This window comes from Pelodiscus sinensis, unplaced genomic scaffold (genome assembly GCF_049634645.1).
Source record: "Pelodiscus sinensis isolate JC-2024 unplaced genomic scaffold, ASM4963464v1 ctg124, whole genome shotgun sequence".
NCBI lineage: Eukaryota > Metazoa > Chordata > Testudines > Trionychidae > Pelodiscus > Pelodiscus sinensis.
The window spans coordinates 148,105-167,689 of NW_027466050.1; the positions used below are offsets into that span (position 1 = coordinate 148,105).

Genomic DNA, 19,585 nt, shown 5'->3' on the forward strand with positions numbered 1-19,585 from the left:
ATGTCATACCATATCCTGCCAGCCTTATTTCTGCACTGCTGCCTCCAGAGCTGGATGCCTGGAGAGTGGCAACTTGACTGGCCCAGCTCTGCAGGCAGAAGGGTTGCAGTACCATACCAAGCCATCCTTCAGTGCTGCTGCTGGCAGCAGTTCAGCCTTAGCGCTGGGCTCCCAGCTAGCAGCTGCAGCACTCCACTGTCTAGCTCTGAAGGCAGCACGCTGCAAGCAGCAACACAGAAGGGTAGCAGTACCACAGCCGATAGAATAATCTTGTGAACGCCCTCCCCCAAGCTCCTTTTTGGATCAGGACCCTGACAATTACAACACTGTGAAATTTCAGAATTAAATAGCTGAACACATGAAATTTACTATTTCAAAAATCCTATGGCCATGAAATTGACCAAAATGGGCTGTGAATTTAGTAGAGACCTAATACTTTTGATTTATTCATATATTCTCTCAAGCTCACCTTCCTGCAGTTTTTACAACCTTCTAGAGGGCTGGAGAGTGTAAACATTAAGGGGATAAAAATTACGTTGCTTTTTGTATTTCCTGTTACAGAAGGAGATGATTGGGTTGTTTTCACCAAATGATTGGAGCCCAACTACCAAGTCTTTGCTCCAGTGAGAAAGGGTTCCCTAGGCTGTCTATCCACTGTTTAACAGCTATCTCCTCTCCAAGATGCAAAATACTAACCAAAGGCAAGGAAAACTGAGACAAAAGCATGTTCACCGACCTTCTGACTAGGCATTCTCCTAGCGGCATTTGCTTAGGAGTATAGGAACAAGTTATGAAGAGAATGTGTGGCAAACCTACTAATAAACTTGCTTGTCAATTTGTTTCCTTTCCTATGCTACTATGCTGTTTCAAGCAAGACAATAATCCTGTTCAATTTTTTTTAAATAGTTTCCAATCGGAGACCATATCGAGAATACTACGTAGATGCCTTAGGAGACCCTTCTGAGAGAGCCTGGGTCGCAGGAAAAGCGATTGTGCTTTTTGAAGGCAGATATCAGTTTGAAGAGCTACCTATCCTTCGGAGAAGAGGGAAGCAAAAAGAAAAAGGCTACAAGCACAAGGTAAAGCTTCTGTTCTCGGTAGCTTGCATTTGCACAGCAGACTTGTTCTCGTATATCTGGAAATGCGCCCTGAAAATGTTTTTGTGCACTACTAATTGTGAGGGTATGCTGGTGAATTGATTTGCATAATTCCTGTTCATAGTGTTTCAGCCACAAGGATTTTTCCAGACTTCCTCCTATTTCAGGGCATAATGTGTCACTTGTACGTTTCTGCAGAGACCATTCGGATAGTCCCAGTTGGACACGCTCATTTTCATTCCATAGTACAGTTCTGTTGAGGTGAAATGTCAGTGATGATTAAAGGTGTGCTTGAAGTAACTTGCTTTGCTCTCCAGTGACCTCTCCTGGCTGACACTGGGACAGATAATGCGTCTGGCCTGTATGAGAGCATGACACAAAGTACAGTAACTGTGTTTAAGCCAGTAAAAGCACTTAGAGTTCCTCCTGATTTGACTTAGTCTGATTGATGAGGGAGTTGCATACTCTGGCCCCTTGTCTGCGGTGAAGCAGCCTGTGTTTCAAAGGTGCAAGATAATATAATCTGAGCTTCCCGCCCTGCAGCCTTACAAAGGTGGCTGAAGAAATGTCGCAGTGCAGCATTATTACAGTGAAGGCATATACAGAAGGCCAGTGGATGATGGCAAGTGACCAGCCAGAGGGAACCAGCTGTATCTTACTCCGACACTTGAACTGCTGAGAGCAGTGGCTGCTTTGGTAGGGGGTTAGGTTTTGTCGTCTCAGTGTAAATGGTAGGGAAGGGTAATAAAAAGCACCAGAGGTGCACTCCTCTTCGTTGGTTCCGGCAAGGTGGAGGTTGAATTGTGGGATGTACACCACTGTTGAGGTGCAGTGCAGCTGTGTGCCACCAGCAAACCTAGATGCATACATTTTAAAAGTTCATGGCTATGAGAGAGAATTTTAAACCAAGGGCTAATTAAACAGTGCATGGCACTTACCATGAAATCAGATAAAGAAAATTAATAATGCCCTCGGTTTCTATGTATTTTATCACCCTGCCTAAGAACTCCAGCTCAAAACCAGTAAAACGTGGGGTACGGAACGCAGTTTGGATCAAAGGGGTCGCCATGTTAGTTTGGATCTGCAACAACGGCGAGGAATCCTGTGGCACCTTAGACTAACAGATGGATTGGAGCAGACACTTTCGTGGGCTTTTGCTCCAATACATCTGTTAGTCTCTAAGATGCTACGGAATGCAGTTTGGTAAATCAAGCAAAGACATGCCATTAAGTGAAAGCCTAAAAAATGTGCACCAGAGGCCCAGTTTGATACCTACTCCTACCATAGCCCACTGAATCCTCCAGGAAAACTGCTCTCAAACGTTGAGGCATCTGACAAGTATTACTGGCCACTGCAGCCCCAGAGCTTCCTGGGCTTCATTTGCAACTCCGGTTGCCTACATTACCACCCTAGTTCGAGCTAGGGTGGTAGTGTAGACATACCCCTTGACAGGTGGGAAGTTTTTCCTAATGTCCAACCTAAACCTCCCTTGCTGCAGTTTAAGCCCATTGCTTCTTGGCCTGTCCTCAAATGTTTAAGGAGAATAATTTTTCTCCCTCCTCCTTGTGACCATTTTTTAGGTACGTGAAAGCTGCTCTCCTGTCCACTCTCTTTTCTTTTCCAGACTAAACAAGCCCAATTCTTTCAGTCTTCCCTTCTACCTCATGTCTTCTAGACCTTCCATCATTTTTCTTGCTCTTCTCTGGGCCTTCTCCAGTTTGTCCACATCTTAGGCTAGGTTAGAAAATACCAGCATGACACTGCAAATCAAACTGTAAGGCTGTAGTCCATATTCCCAGACAACGCTAAATCCAGACATTTTAAGCCACTGGTAGAGGTAGCATTCCTTTTGGAACCAGATGCATTAACCTGTGTACCAGGTAAGGAATTCTGAAATGCCATCTGATGCAACATCCAGGCATAAACGACTTCCTAAATGGGATTGTAATGAATGTTTGGGGCGGAGAAGAGATGATTATTTGGAGTTTGTTTTAGAATTAACTCCAGGAGTAACTGTTTTCCCAGCCTGTGCTGGGGGAGACAGTCTGAGTCTCGCAGGCCTCCCGCAGACCAGTCAATGGAATCCTCTTCCGTGGAACTCACTCTTTTGCATGCTCACACAGCGTTACTGTTTCCCTCCCTTGAAGTGAACCCATTTACTCCGAATGGCTCCCGTGCTTTGCGCTAGGCAGCAGTCCCATCAGTGGTGTAACCTGGAGGACTGTCCTAGACTTCCCCAAGGCACCATGCAGCTGAATGATGTGTGTTTAGGCTTTCCCTCGTAAGACAGCCCCTGGATGGCTCGTCACTCTTCTACAGCTGCCTTCTCGTCTGTCAGCGCCTGCTGCCCAGAGCTGACACTGCTTCATTGCAGCTCATGGGGGGGCAGATGCTGGAGTGTTTCATGCTCTTCCTGACCAGCCAGCATCCCCGGATACCAACACTTCCACACCACAGGCCCAGGGAAGAGGCTGCAGCCTGCTTGGGACTGCCAGTCCCTATGACGGGGCTGTGCACCCCTGCCTCCAGTTCCTCCCAAGTCAGCTCCTTCCTCAGCCAGCGCGGTTCGGTGGGCAGGGATAGCCCCATCTCTAGCTAACAGAATGAAATCTCGGGGCTGCTTTGGCAGGCCAGGAAATGTCAACAGTGGGAGGCAGAAAAACCAGTTTGACTGATGTTCACGTTTGGTGGCTTTTGCATGCCGAGAGCACTCTTGGTGCCAGCCCTTCCCAGAGTAGCCCACACAGGCCCTGCAGCCATCTTAGCTCCCCGTCTGCCGTGGCTCGCGTCAACCCAGTGGCCAGTTAAATTGAACACCGGTGAGGAGCTGGGCTGTCAGTCATGATCCGATGCCCCAAGGCTCTGCAGGACTAGCCCCAAAGTTCTTTATGCTGTAAATTTCCATTGGCGTCTCTAGGTTTTGCAGTGTACTTCAGTGGGGTTAATCTGGGAGCTTTCCACGACCACCTGCCGATTGGCTTCCCTTCCTTATCACTTCTGGGGGCGCCTCCAAGGGTTGTTAATTCATGTCGTATCTGGCACAGTGGATGTTTTCTGATAGTCTCCAAGTTTCTTATTTCTTCTTGATCTGGACATTCATGGTGGCTTTCACGCTCGTTCTTAATGCTATACACCACCTTCACTCTCACCGAGAATTCCAGGTCAGATGACACTTCAGAAAGGATTATATAGGTACTGAAGCAATAACACAAGAACCGTACACAACTTAGCTTGCAATGCAGACAAGACAGGCCTTATAGCAAACATCGTAATAAAACTGTGTTCTAAGACAAAGAAATGACTGTACGAAGTTATGGTCTCTTCCAGCCTGAACATGGGGGATGCACTGATCAGCTTACTTGATGCATATCTGCCGATGGCACAAGCTGCTCCTTCGTGCTAATCATGAAGGGTGGCTGGCCAGGTGAAACAGAAGCAAAACATTCTATAGGCCTTCCTGCCTTAAGAATACTACTTGTATTTCGATACAAACATGAATTTTGGCTACAGCAGCAGCATAGCTAGAGCTGCAGAGAGGCAGTTGCTGGAGAAAGTTGCATCCCTCCCTGGCTGCCTCATACAGCCCAGTTGGTGCTAGGAATCCTGGTATGGTCCCCACCCTGATTTCCCTCCAGCACATCACCTTCCTCATGCTTTCTGCAGGGTCAGGAGGCATCTAATTAGTGGACCCTTGTCTGCATGACTCCACTAATTAGGTGCACGGCCCTTTGTACGCAGCTGCCCAGGCACGCACAGTAGCGGGACCTATGCTTCTATACATGCACTTCCCTTTCTCCCAGTTCCTCTTGCGTGGGGGTTATTCCCTCTCTTTGTTCCCAGCCTTCTGTCAGTTGGCCCTGGGTACCCAAGCGTCCAGTCTGCGGCTTGAGTCCAGTGCTGTGAATTGCAGGGGTGCAGTGCTGGAATGTCTGCATCCTTGTAGACCAAATGCATCGCCTCCTTCATATTGTGGGGGCAAGCTAGGGTCTCCTGCAGAGCCACGGAACAGCTGGCTGCTCTGTGCCACTGGGTTACTTCCGCCGCTTAGTCAGGTGAGGTTCTGTAGCTCACCCTTGGCAAGGACGGCAAACTGCTCCCCTGCCCTGGAGCTCAGCCTGTTTCCGGAGTAGTAACGCAAGCCTGACTGAAAAGCTGGCAATGCCCTGGGCACCTTTTTGTGTAGCCGGGTACCGTGCCTCCGATGGAGACGATACCAGACCTTCATCTGCTTTTTACTGCCATGACAAGCTGCTGGGTTTGTACATGGGGGAAGAGGAAGGTTGTGGGGATAGGAAGAGGGAAGGCTGTGGGGATAACGGGGAGGGGAGGGGAGAGGCCATGGGGATACTGGGAAGGGGGAGAAAAGGGGAGGCTGTGGGGAGATTGGGAAGGTGGGAGAGGGGAGGCTGTGGGGATACCAGGGAAAAAGGGAAGGCTGTAGAGATACTGGGGAGGGGGAAGGCCGTGGGGATACTGGGAAGGGAAGGCCGGGGAGGGTGGAGGTCGTAGGTCGTGGGGATACCGGGGAGGGTGGGAAGAGGTGAGGCTGTGGAGAGACCGGGGAGGGGGGAGGTCGTGGGGATACCGGGGAGGGGGGAGGCTGTGGGGATACCGGGGAGGGTGGAAAGAGGGGAGGCCGTGGGGGGAACTAGTTGAGCTATTGCGAATAGAAGGAGGCAAGCAGGGTCACGGTAGAGCGTCCGGTGCTTTCTGCACTCAGTGCTGTAGACAGAGCGGTGCTGAGGCCTCTCTGCCCCAGTGGGGGGGGCGCTCAGTCCGGTCATGCAGGGGGTGGTGCTGGCTGCAATCACAGTTGCTGCATTAGGTGCCTGCTGGGAGGCCAACGTATTCAGTGCCTGAGAGAGGCCACTGTGCCTGGGGCCCTTTTGTCAGCATTCATGGGTTGGGAGGGAATTGCACCCCCTTTCCTGGCAGGAGGTTACTGGACGCGATTCAGGCCTGGGAGCGTTGGGAGGACACGCGTTGCAGAGTGCCGGATGGCTGGTCTTACAGCAGCTGCAGGAGCGCTAGGAAAGCACGCAGGAAGCAGTGTCATCCAAGCAGCTGTGCAGCTGGGAGCGCGGTGCGCTTGGAGCGCTGGGCGTCTGTGCTCTGTGGACGCGCTGTCCGGGAGCCGTGGGCCGGGAGGTGCCGGCGCGGTGCGCTTGGAGCGCTGGGCGTCTGTGCTCCGTGGACGCGCTGTCCGGGAGCCGTGGGCCGGGAGGTGCCGGCGCGGTGCGCTTGGAGCGCTGGGCGTCTGTGCTCCGTGGACGCGCTGTCCGGGAGCCGTGGGCCGGGAGGTGCCGGCGCGGTGCGCTTGGAGCGCTGGGCGTCTGTGCTCCGTGGACGCGCTGTCCGGGAGCCGTGGGCCGGGAGGTGCCGGCGCGGTGCGCTGGGCGTCTGTGCTCCGTGGACGCGCTGTCCATGAGGTTCCAGTGTATTTGCAGACCCCAGGGCTGGGTACGTGGCATTGTGCTGTATGGTTCTGCTGAATGTCTAGTTGATAGTAATCTTCGTTTTCTCTCCCACATCTAGGTTCCTCAGCGCTTTATGGCGAAGTGGGAGCTCAGTGTTGGCCACGCAGAAGAATTCCTTCTCAAGGGGACTGAGGAACCGAAGGGCAGTCCGAATTCCAGCAAGCTGAGCAGTGAGGATGTGCTCTTGGAGCCCGTCACTAATGGGCCGGTAATGGAGCCGGCCAGGCAGCTGAATGGCTGTTTGAAAGCATTGGCGTTGGGCTCCAAACACTCAGGCAGTGAGAAGGGCAGGGCCTGCCCCGCATTTCCTGTGAAAAAGAGCTCGGAGAGCAGGAAAAGGACGAGAGTAAAAAAGAGCAGCTCCAGACTGGAAGCATCTAGGAGAGAGGCTGGAGAGCAGGTGCCAGAGAACATAGCTAGACGCATGATTGCGGGGGACCTGCCCGATAAGCATGCATCCCATGAGCTGTGCCGGATAGCAAACAGCCTTACAGCCGCCAATGGGGCTGTGGAAAACTACCTGCTCTCTTCCTTTGGGGAAAGACGTTTTGAAAAGACAGCTTTGAAACAGGAGCGGGAGGTGCCTCGCGGCGACTCCCTACAGGACACGCTGACAGTGGATTTGCTTTCCAGCAGCTCTCCAGAGACGCACACAAGCCCCGGGGGCATTCTTTGCTGTTCCAAGTTACAGGTACACTACTCCGCAGCGGACACGGCTATGGAGAAAAAGCAAGATGAATCCGATTCGCTGACTTCCTTCTCAGATGATGGGACTAGCGACCTAGATCTCGAGGACCAAAGTTCTGAGGCAGCCTGCAGTGCCCTGGAGATGAGTGACCCTGCAGATAAGGAAGAAGATGAGTCCTCTCCAGGGCTGTGGGGAGACAGCAGGTGTTCTGAGAGCGAGCCATGGAACAGCAGGAAAAGGTCATCGAGAGATCACAGACCTCCTGGAGGCCCTAGAATTGATGCCGACTCGGTGGATGGGGAGCTCCAAGGAGCAGCCTCGGACACGGAGATGCCCGTTATCGCTCTAGAGTGTTCTTCGGCGGTGAGGAATGCCCACCTTTCCCTTGCAGAGACGCACTCTCCGCCCCAGCTTGGGGCCCAGGAAGGCTCCCACCTTGGGGTTACAAACGAGCTGGATCTACACCTGAAGAACCTCCAAATGCCCCGGCTGAAAAGTATCCGAAGCAAGCCCAAGGAGAGTGCGGCTGGGCTCGGCCCCCCTCTGCTGGAAGAGATACGTGCTGTGAATTGCTGCTCTTCTGACCCTGCCAAAAGTGGCAGAGCCCATAGCCAGGAGCCGCTAAACAGTGTGCGCGACAGAGCCCGGGACTCTGCTGAGCTGGAGACTGCTGTGGTGAAGCACGTCCTGTCGGAGCTCAAGGAGCTGTCCTGTAGGTCCATGGGGGATGAAGCGAGTGACTATGGGGCCCCAAAGACCACAGCCCCTTTACTCTTCTCTTCGGCCTCTGGGCAGAGCCGTTTGCCCATTGAGCCGGACTACAAGTTCAGCACCTTGCTGATGATGCTGAAGGACATGCATGACAGTAAGACAAAAGAGCAGCAGCTGCTGTCGGCTCAGAACATGGCCCCGGGGAGGAATGCTGGCATGGGCAGCTCCTCTGGGAGCAACTCGGCAAGTGGCTTGAAGAATTTGGCTGCAAAAGGGCCCCCTTATAAACTAGAAACAAATGGGGATTGCGTTGTGGAAGCAACACGTCAGCCCCCCGATGCCCGTGAACCCTCCCTTTCGCATGGTGCTACGGCCAAGAGAAATGGGCAGAGTGGTAAGAAAAGGGAGCCCACGGACGCTGCTCTTGCTGGTGCGAATGGCGCAAATTGCATCTCCAGACACCACTGTTCAAAATCTAAGCAGCCCTCCAAGCTAGTAAATAATGCCGTGTTGGTCAGGAAGGATTTCAAGCTAGCAGCGCTGAGGAAGCCACCCAGTCAGGTCTCTGGAAGTCTGCGTGGGGATACGCAGGGCACGGGGGCCAGTCGGGCTGGCGATGGAATAGAAGAAACGGCAAGGAAAGCTCCCGAGCTGCTGGCACACTCCACTGATGAAGACTCTGCGTGTTCGTCGGATGATAATTTAGACCCTCTCAGGGAGAGGCCTGAACCTGATAAAAATACTGAGAGTTGCACGTCTGCTGAAAATGGTGAGGGCCTAGACTTGGATTCCGAAGTGAATAGCGAAAGCTCCCTGGGGGAGGAGTCTAACGGGGTGACCCACGTAGCACCCAAGAAGCGCTGGCAGCGGTTCAACCAAAGGAGTGCTCGAACCAGTCGGCACGCCCATAGACCTAGGGAAGAAGAGTGCTCCAGGGCCAGCCTGGGGGGCCTGAATTCTAGTGACATTTCCCGAAGGGGAAAGGAGTGCCTGGAGCGCAGATCTCCCCGCCCTTCCCCGGGGCTTGAGGGAGACCTGCCAGGCCAGGACTGGGCGCATCACTTAGACTTAGTTGTGAAAAGCTTGAGTGTGTGTGATAAGCCAGACGATGCTGCGATGCTTTCAGACTCGGAGCTTTCCCGCTTTGCTTCCCAGTCTGAGTTCTCGTCACAAGGTAAGGAGCTTGGTGTACACCTACGGAAGCGCGTGTGGCCACGCACGTGTGCACTCTGTAACCCTGCACTTTGAAACCACAGCCCATCCTGTTATTGCCTGGGCCGCACCGGGCATTGTGGGCACCAGGCCGCTGGTGCTGCGTGGTGGGCAGCTCCAGGAAAGCACGGAGCAGAGAGGTGCTTTGAGTACCCGGTGACTCGCTCGGGCTAAAAGCGGACCTACGTGATGGTGAAAGTAGCGTCTCCGTAGTGTGACCAGCCGCTCCTTGTCTCCTCCCTCTGCCTCTCCCTCTCCCTCTCCCTGCAAGGTCCCAGCTGGGACGTAAGTAGGCAGACTGGGTGCAGGAGGTCAGGAGGGAGCAGGGTCTGCTCTTGGACAGGTTGGTTGTGGCCCCCAGCTGAGCCTAGCCACCACGTGTGCTTTGTTGTGTAGGTCTCAGCAAGGACTGATGCCCCATCTCTGTTAGGGTGGGAGTTCGTTATGACAAGGGGTCCACTAGGAGGCCTGTGCAGCCCTGCCAGGCTCAGGAGGGGCTCAGTGGCGGCCACTCCGCCCCCCTGCACCGAGACACAGGCGATGATAAAAGTCCTGGAGCAGGGCGACAGTGAACCCTGAAGGCCCTAGCTCTGGGAGGGTAACAGGCAACTGGACAGTTCAGTGCCCAGACCCTGGATTGGGGTGGGCGGCAGGGAAACGCACGCAAATAGTTCAGGGCCTGCTGCTCAGGTGGGGGGCTGGCGGGGAGATCCTGCGGTACGGGAACAGCCAGAGGGAAGATCCCCACCCAAGAGCGGGGTGCAGGGGGGGACGCAAGCCCACTCGCTGCACTGTGTCCCGGCCCAGGGCCCTAGCAGCAGCAGAGCAGTCGGCTGCTGGGTTGGGGGACCCGTACTGCAACACGCTGACCTGCCAATGGGGCCAACTGTCCCTGGGCTGCTTCCATTACCCCCTCCGGCTGTACCTGGGTCCAGTGCAGTCCTCTGGGCACCGTTGTCCCAGAGCCTCCGGCCGGTCCTCCAGTGTGGGCCCTGTGGCCCCGGCCAGCCCTCGGCTTCCCCAGAGTCCAGCTCCTCGCTTGGGGATGCAAGGGAGACTTCTGGCTTCCTTGGTGGCTGGGGCCTGGCTGGCCTTTTATATCCCTGGCCCTGCCTCCTGGCTTCCTGTCAGGTGGGTTGCCAGGCCAGGTGCTCCCACCAAGGCTCTGAGAGCGCTCAGCCCCGCGGCAGGCTGGTTTTGGAGTGGGCAGAGCTGTTGGCATTAGGGGTATAAGAGAAGCCGAGTAGTTGGCAGACCCCTCCCCAGGACGAGCCAGCCGTGGCTCTGCTGCTGGCCCATCCCGCTCACACCGGCAGGCAGGGAGGGGCCGGGAACCAAGGACTGAAGCCCGGGAACTCGGCACTCCCAGGCTGGACTACGGGAGATGCGGGCTCCCCTCACTGGCCAGACTGGTGCGCTCTGTGGCGTGCTGGGCCGATGCTGCCGGCGGCGCTGGGCAGGCGGGGACAGCGCCTTGGGCCAGGCTGGGTGCTCGGGGAGCCCGGACGCATCCCGCAGGCACCTGGGCGGAGGCTCCGGCAGCCAGGCCAGTGTGGCTAGGCTCACTGTCAGCTTGAGTCACCCAGGCTGGGCGCTGAGCGCTGCACACCAGCGTTGCTGGGGCTTTGGCCAGGGAGGGCAGGCGCTGTGTGGCTCAGCCCGAAGGGGCAGAGCAGGGCAAGTGGCCAAGAGGGGCTCCCATGGGTGCGGGCAGTGCTAGGGTTGCGGCTCAGCCTCCACTGTCCACCTGTCCTGGCCCTGCAATTCCCTGCTGGGCTCTGCCTGCCCTGTGCGGCGTCTGGATGCCATTTCCTGGCGTGTTGGGGAGCCCGCCCCCCTGAAATGGCTTTGGCAGTTTGCTCCGTGGGGCTGGAGGCGCCCCTCGTCGACTCAGTGCTGTCTTCCCGGGACCCGGCCAGCCCGCCCGGGCTGCTGTGGCCCTTCGGCTTCCCCTCCCAGCGGCGGGATGTGCGCGGTGGTCCCCGCCTCCTCCCAAGCCGCCAGGGCCTGGATGGGAAGGGGATTAAATGAGACGTGCTGGGAAGCCGCATTCCAGATCAAACGCACATGCGGGCTGGGCTCGCCCAGAGCGTTTCGCTGCCCATGGGGCTGCTGGGAACCGGGCGGCTGGCGCGCCCAGCTCTTCTTACACGTAACCTGCAGCGGGGTAGCTCCCAGAAGGTTGCAACCCTGTTGACTCCTCGTGTAGTCGATAGAAATTCTGCCAGCTGTGTGATTAGCTGAGTACTCGTTTCGTAGCATCTCTGTTGGCATTCCTGTGATCCGTGGGGTGAGCCCGGAGCAAGCCGCATGGGTGTGGGGGCTGCATTAGTTCTGGAAGCGACTGGGTAGGCAGCAGGAAGCCTCAGCTCAGGGGAGGTGTCTGTAGGGATGGAAGGTAGGTCTATGGGGCTCCCGTTGTTCAGCACTTTGGAAAAGTTGGACATGCCGGAGGAAGTTCGGTGCTGCTCTTCTGGTGTATCCGAGGCAGTTTTGTCTGCAGATCCACACTTCCACTGGTGATGCAGGAAGCAGAAAGAACCCTGCTTGACTTTCAGATCCCTGAGCAAGCTGTAAGGTGTTGGGCTTGGTACCTGTGACGGCGCGTCGGGCTCCCCCGACCCTGCACCCCGGAGCAGCCAGAGCAGATTGCGCCAGCAGTAGAACAGGGGGGTTATTGCTCCTCCAAGATACAGCCCAGACGTGGGGTGATTACAGGGTTCGGGGCCAGGGTGGTTCAGACCCCTTGGGTTAGGGCCCATCACCCCTAACCCCGGCCTCAGCAACTTCAGTCTGTCTCCCTCCTGGTTCCAGCCCCAGACTGCCCCTTCCCCCACCACACTCTTCCTTTGTCCAGCTTCTTCCCTTAACTTGTCGAACTGGTTTTAGCCACCGCCCTGGGGCGGCAGGGCGCCCCCTGCTGGGCCGTGCTACAGACAGCTGCCAGCGGGGGTCCCCCACAGCCCACGCATAGCGACCAGCAAGGTACTAACACTACACCGCAGTACCATGTGACGGATTATAGATCAAATGAACATACAGTGCACTTGAAATGACTTACAAACTGTCTAGCTGATAGAAAAATGCAGGACTATGTAGCACTTTAAAGACTAACAAGGTGGTTTATTAGGTGATGAGCTTTCGTGGGCCAGACCCACTTCCTCAGATCAAATAGTGGAAGAAAGTAGTCACAACCATATATACCAAAGGATACAATTAAAAAAAAAATGAACAAATATGAAAAGGACAAATCACATTGCAGAACAGGAGGGGGATGCGGGGGGGGGGGGGGGGGGGGGAAGGAAGGTAAGTGTCTGTGAATTGATGATATTAGAGGTGGGGAGAGTGGGATGTTTGTGAGTTAATGGTATTACAGGTGATAATTGGGGAAACTGTCTTGGTAATGGGTGAGATAGTTCAAACAAGGACTTAAACATTTGAACTATCTCACCCATTACCAAGACAGTTTCCCCAATTATCACCTCTAATACCATTAACTCACAAACATCCCACTCTCCCTACCTCTAATATAATCAATTCACAGACACTTACCTTCCTTCCCCCCCCCCCCCCCCCCCCCCCCCCCCCCCCCTGCATCCCCCTCCTGTTCTGCAATGTGATTTGTCCTTTTCATATTTGTTCATTTTTTTAAATTGTATCCTTTGGTATATATGGTTGTGACTATTTTCTTCCACTATTTGATCTGAGGAAGTGGGTCTGGCCCACAAAAGCTCATCATCTAATAAACCATCTTGTTAGTCTTTAAAGTGCTACATAGTCCTGCATTTTGCTTCAACTACCCCAGACTAACACGGCTCCATTTCTATCACTATTCTAGCTGATAGGTCTCCAAATGTAATTGTGGTCAGGGAATCCGCATTGAATGGGGTGTTTTTGGCAGCATCCTGCAAGGATCCGTTCTTGGCTCCCTGCTTTTTAACATTTGTATTGGTCACCTGGAAGAAAACACAGAATCGTCACCAGCAAAGTTTGAGTTAGCACGCTGCTTTAATACTGGCTCCAGTTCTGGTGTCCTGTCAGTCAAGAGGCATGTTCCTAAATTGAAGAGCCCCCAGAATGAGTGAGCAGTTAGAAAACATACCCGGCTGCTTGTTTCCAATCTAGCAGTACCTCCATAGAGAACAGGGATCTAGCGATGGGCTCTCCAGTCTAGCAGGACAGTAAACTTCCGATAATCCAGCACCTTTAGGACCCAGGGGGTGCCGGATTATCAGATATGCCGGACTATCGGGGGGGGGGGGCTATGAGGGGTCTGGAGTGGGGTGGGAAGGGATGCCACCCCAGACCCCTCATAGCCCCCCCTTACAATAGTCCGGCTTTGCTCCAGGCGTCCCTGATTCAGCCGCTGCTGGTCAGTTTCAGCAGCAGCTGAATCGGGGATGCCTGCAATAGAGCAGCTGGGGTGCTGCTGGGTTGGTCCCGCAGCACCGAGGGGCGGCGCTACGGCACCAACCCAGCAGCACTCCAGCTGCTCTTGGGGACGCCTTGGACAGAGCAGCTGGGGTACTGCCCAGTTGGTTCCGTAGTGCTGCCCCTCGAGGCTGCGGGACCGACCCGGCAGCACCCCAGCTGCTCTTGGGGACGCCTGGGGCAGAGCAGCTGGAGTGCTGCCGGGTTGGTCCCGCAGCACCAAAGGACGGCGCTGCGGGACCAACCCGGCAGGACCCCAGCTGCTCTGCCCCAGGGGTCCCCAAGTCAGCCGCTGCTGAAACAGATCAGCGGCTGATTCCAGGAAGCCCCGGGCAGAGCTACTCTGCCCGGGGCTTCCTGGAATCAGCCGCTGATCTGTTTCAGCAGCGGCTGAATCGGGGACCCCGGGGGCAGAGCAGCTGGGGTCCTGCCGGGTTGGTCCCGCAGCCCCGAGGGGCAGCGCTACGAGACCAACCCGGCAGCACCCCAGCTGCTCTGCTCCCGGCTTCCCCGATTCAGCTGCCTGTCAGTTTCAGCAGCAGCTGAATGGGGGAAGCCTGTCTGGCTGCCCCAGCACTTCTGGGTTCCTGATGGTGCCGAACCATCAGGAGTCCCGGAGCATTGGATGCTGGACTAATGGAGTTTTACTGTACCTCCATAGAGAACAGGCATCCGGCGATGGGCTCTTCAGTCTAGCAGCCAGAGGAGTAATGCTAGGCCAGCAGGAAGGGTCAAATTTCTCACAGTGCAGTTACCCATTGGAAGATTTCCCAAGGGTTGTGGATTCTCCTCTACTGCTGGACTGGGTGTTTCTTCTAGAAGATCTGCTCTGAGACTTCCTTGGGGGAAGTTCTCTGGCCTGGCTTCTGCTGGAGGTCACATTGTCCCTGCTGGTTTGACCATTAGGAAAGCAGCAGATTGACTTGCATCCTCGAGCCGCAATGAACGTGGCACCTCCGCTAGGCCAGGTCCACACGGAGCTAGATGGGAGTGTGGAGGGACCCTTCCCTGGAACCGAGCGCTGGTCAGACTGCCGCCCAGTGCTAAGCAGAGGCAAGGGCAGAGTGTGCTGATGATCACTTCCAGCCTAGCAGAAGGCTCGACCCTCCATTCCTGGATGTGAGGGGTTTACAGTCCTCTCTGTGTCAAGCCCAGTTCGTGTTTCCTGTTCTATATTTATCTTTAGCCCACTGCTTGCGTTACTCTCCGTACAATTGTCTGTGTGTCTCGCACTTTGTGCAGCCAGCTGAGAGGAGTAATACGCTGGGGACGGGAGGGTCAGACAGGGTCCAACACAACTGGCTTCGTCCAGGGAGCAACTGTAAATTAAAACCTTTTTCAATAAAAGTTATTTGGTGGCAGTAAAAAATCTTTAGTGTTTTGTTCTTCCTTGTAAAGACCCAGTTCCCCAAATGGCATTGTGTGTCGGCAGGAGAGGGCTCCCGCTGACAGTGCAACCTTCCCGCTCGCTTGCGGCCAAGCGTTGTCGTTCCTTGGGAGAGCGAGCAGGGGAGGAGGCTTGAGCACCTATAGACAGCGAAAGCTTGGTCCAGCAAATGCCAAAGTGGACGTGGCCTTGCTCTTAGCTCATAGCCATCCCGGAGGCGTGAGCCCGCTGTTCATTAGTGCTGATTGCTTAGCAGTGTGGGCATATCTAAGGCTCCATAGTCGTCGGCTGAAGAAGAGGCGTGTGCCCCTGAAAGCTCATGGACCCCCCTGTGTGGTTTTGGTCAGTCTCCAGGGCACGGCTGTGACATTTGAGAGTTAGACTAACTCGGCTGCCCCTTTGGGACAGTCTGAGGCGGGGAAGGGAATCAGTGTTGGCAGGGAGGCAGTACCTTGGGGCCCTCTTGTCGAGTGGATCACTGCTGTTGCGCCGCCCACATTTCAAAGCCTTCCGCTTTCTCTGGGCAGGGGGCTGGACGCTGGACTTCATGACCTCTCGGTCCCAGGATTCGATGAAGGGTTGAGCGTTAAAGCACATAACGTGGCAGCTGTCGCTGTTGTCATGTGGGCTGTACAAATGGCCACTTCCCAGGGTGAGTGCCCCAGGGACTCGGGGGCTGAGCCCGGTTTGATCTGCATCACAGCAGTTGTTTGCATCTACCTCAGGCAGTCATGTCACCTAGACGGGCTTTAAATGGCTGGGATTTGCTCTGGAACTGTGGGCTCAGCTGACTGAGTTTGGGTCCCGAACCCCTGCCCTGCACCCTCCCTTTACCGAGTGTCAGAGCAATCCGACTAAGGGTGCTGGCTGAGAACAGAGCCTTAACTGCATGGCCTTAACTGCGTCATGCTCCTGCACAACTGGGCTTCCAGGCGGTGCCCTAAGCTGCAGTGTTTGTGCCCTTGCTTCGCGGGGAAGAGCGCCGTTGTGCCAGGAAGGGAAGAGGGCACCGACGAAGTTACTAGCTGCTGGTATTTTTAAGGCGGTCCTTGAGCGGGCGAATGAGGTGATTGGGCTGTACAGGTCCATGCTAGGCGCTAACCCACTGCCCCTTTTTGTAGTGCAGCCGTACAGGCAGTGCGCAGGGTGAGCATGGTGCGGTGAGACGTGCTTGCCTTCCAGGCCAGTTGTGCCCCAGGGCCCGGACCCCACCTGGTCGCTGCTGCCTACTGCTGAGAGCTGATGGAAGCCTGCCGGGCTTGTCGCTCCATGTGTGGGTAAGATAGGGCTTTGACCGGGGGTGGGTATGACGCCCAGAAATGCTGTCCGGCCTCCCGCCGTCCTGGCTTCATGAAGTGCCTCTTAAGAGAAGTGAAGAGCCTCCTACGCACGAAGGCGTGTTCCTGAGGTTCGGAGCCTTGGCGAGACTGAAGCCACCTGACTGATGAGCAGTGGGACTCTCCTGAGACGGCTGTTGACTGACGGAACGATGGGGAAGGGTAGAAGGCCATTGCTCGCCCTGCATCAGCATCTCCCAAAGGGCGCAGAGGAGAAGGAAGCGCCAGCCTCCCTCTTAGTCGAAATCGTAGACATCAAGTCCAGGCCCCTGCTCCCACGGCAGGACCTAGCACCATCTAGCCCACCCCGGTAGATGTGTCTAACCTGCTCTTCAGTATCTCCAGGGATGGACATTCCACAACCCCCCAGGCAATTGATTCCAGGCTTTAACCCCCCGACAGGCGGGAAGCTTTTCCTAATGTCCATCCTAAACCTCCCTTGCCCCAGTTTAAGCCCATTGCTCCTTGTCCTGTCCTCAGAGGCCAAGGAGAACAATTTTTTTCCCTCCCCCTTGTAACATGCTTAGGTACTTGAAAACTGCTGTCACGTCCCCTCTCAAGCCCAGTTCTTTCAGCCTTCCCTCAGCTCTGAACCGGAGCTCTTCACTGCTGCACAGCAGGTGTACTCAGCACAGGCTGTTCGGAGTCTTGTCAAAGGGCTCACCAAGAACTTGAGAGCTGGCTGAAGCACTCCCTGGACTTTCAGTGCTGCTGGTCAGTGAGGCGTGGCGCACTGGAGGCGTTCCAGAAAACTGAGGCAGCAGTATTTACAGAGACTGCATGGGCTAACCTGAGTAGTTGTAGGCTGGAACCCTTCAAGAACATGGAGCTGCTGGTATGGGTTGCATTGTAAAGAATGGAAGGGTGGCAGCAAGTAACAAATGCAGATCGACATTGGCTTCTGGTAATTAAATCCTGCCAAGCTAACTGTCTTTGTCTGTAGGATTACAGGCTCTGCTGGGAAGGACGGTAGTGTGGTTTTAACAGACTGCGTTGGGACCACTGAGCAGTTAGATCTAACCAGTACCTGGCACACGATCAATGGATGAAAACGATATAAGCGAAAGGTCTCAACTTGTAGTAGTAAAGGCAATTCTCCATTAGGGGGTGCGGCGTAGGGATGTGAGCGTCTAGTCACTTCCCCCACCCTTGCTGGGGGGGAGGAGAGGGTGCTTCAAAGCAGCAGCACCACGTGGAGCTCGGGGTCTGCCGCTTTGAAACGCTGCATGCAGCCCCAGGCCAGCTGGGGACTCCCCTGCTGATCCCGGGCTCCATGCGGTGCCGCCGCTTTGAAACGCCACAGGGAGCATGGGGCTTGCGGGAGACTGCTTGAGTTCCCTGCTGGCCCTGTCTCCCTGCAGCGCTTTTGCTGCAGTGTAGCAACAGCCCTGGCGGAGGCGCCTGCTGGACTAGTGGACTAGTTGCTGGAAAGGGCACTGACTATTTGATTAGCCACTTCCTCGACATTTTACATACCTAGTGCGGCAGGTGTCGGTGACTGGCAATGTTCCCCAGTGACTGGGAAGGAAGTGCCTGTTAATGTGGGCCGATGCCCCGCAGATTGGGGAGTGGTCCCTGAGAGAGTGCGGCCTGTCCTTTGTGAAGTGAGGCCGCAGGTGCTTGACTAAATCGTACGCCTGGGAAGACCGGCTGTGGTCCATACCGACCCACTGGGGGCTCTGCTGGGTGACCGGAACCGGAACATGGCCCTCAAGCAGCTGACCAGGAACGTGCCCCCCTCTCCCCCCCCCCCCCCCCCCCCCGGTGAGAGGCTGTGGCTCAGGGCTAAGGGTGCATAGATGGGCAGATCTCGATTAAGAGCAGAGAGGTCAGCCCCCCCTTCCGGTTATCCTGGGGAAAAGGGCCTGGGGATGCCCTGGCCACTCGGAAATGTTACTCCCGGCTGTGGAGGGGACAGAGGCAGAGTGTGCACCCCCCCGTTCTTTGCGAGGAGCAGCCAGGGCCGAATTATATCAAGCCTGAGAAATTTCCTCTGGCTGCTGGAAGCTCTGCACCGTGTGGGTATGCGGGGGAGGCTCCAGATGTGTATGGGGGAGGGTGGGGCTTAGAGGGTTTGGAAGGGGGGTCCAAATGCACGGGGTTTGGATGGACAGGGGAACAGCTCCCTCTATAGTGATGCCCCCACACACCAAGTCCCGTGTGCTGACACAACATTTGTATCTGCATCTGTATCCACAAAAATGAGCCCCGGCTATCCACATGTGTGGATGCATCTAGAAAGCCATGGGTTTGCAGGGCTGCCAGGGTGCCTGCACTACCGTTGTGCCACGCTGAACCCCGACACACTACAGGGGATTCTGTACCAACCGTTTTTGAAACGTCACGTTCTGTGAAGCTCTGCATATTTTAATTGTCAAAATCACAGAGAAACAAAATACTTGTCAGCAGATAATTGACAATGGCTTGATTATACTGTGGGGTTTGACCAGTAAAATATGCAGACTTTTGCAGCATTTTAAAATATGTGCAGAATTCCTTCCAGAGTAGCTGTTTTGGCTCTGTGTTTGGCCCTGGTGACCACTGCGGGACTCGTGTCCAGTTCTGGTGTCTAGAGCTCAGGAGAAATGTGGTTCAGGGTAGTGCCACAAAAGCAACGAAAGGGTTAGAAACCCTGCCTTGAGACAGCTCAGCAAAAGGGAACTTGAAGGGGCAGCTTGCTTCGTGGCCTAGTAGTACCTACATGGGCTCTTCAGTTGAGCAGCGAAAGCTCCCCGGCAAGCCAGGGCTGGAAACGACACGCGCGCACACACGCAGTAACTAAGCCCAGGAACAACTTCCCAAGAGTCCTGGTCAGTTCCCCATCATGGGCAATGTTTGATTCAAGCCTGGGAGTTATGGGGGCGGGCCTGGCCTGGGCTGTGCAGGAGGACATGCGAGATGGCACCGAACCCGTGAGCGGGAGCGGGTGTTTATTTTCCTGCCCTAGGCCAGTGCCTTTACAAGCTCCAGAGGCAGGTCTCTGCCCTGGCCAGGCAGCAGCCTAGCACGTGCAGGGCTGTGAAGCTAAGTGGGAGGAGAGGGAGGGGGACTCCTGGAGGGTGCTGCATGCAATCGGGCATGGAGAGTGTGAGGAGCGGGTTCGGGTACAGCTGTCTGTGGAACTCTGGCTTAACTTAAGCTATGGTACTGTGAGCAGCCTCTTGAGTGGGCGGGGGTGTGAAACCAGCGAGCAATGGTGTGTAGAGTTCAGGGGCGGGGAGCGCTCCGAGGGACATGCAGGTGAG

General features: G+C 55.4%; 1 protein-coding gene across 7 annotated transcripts in view; it reads left to right on the plus strand.

Annotated features, from left to right (window-relative positions):
• NSD1 (nuclear receptor binding SET domain protein 1) overlaps positions 1–19,585 on the plus strand; it is a 108,820-nt gene that overhangs the window by 45,631 nt on the left and 43,604 nt on the right. For 5 of the 7 annotated variants that reach the window (XM_075918713.1, XM_075918710.1, XM_075918712.1 and 2 more), the window contains 2 exons: positions 907–1,079; positions 6,633–9,147. In XM_075918713.1, the coding sequence (XP_075774828.1) occupies positions 907–1,079; positions 6,633–9,147 (2,688 nt within the window). The remainder of the gene's footprint in view (positions 1–906; positions 1,080–6,632; positions 9,148–19,585) is intronic. The other 2 variants (XM_075918715.1, XM_075918718.1) reach the window with 1 other exon arrangement.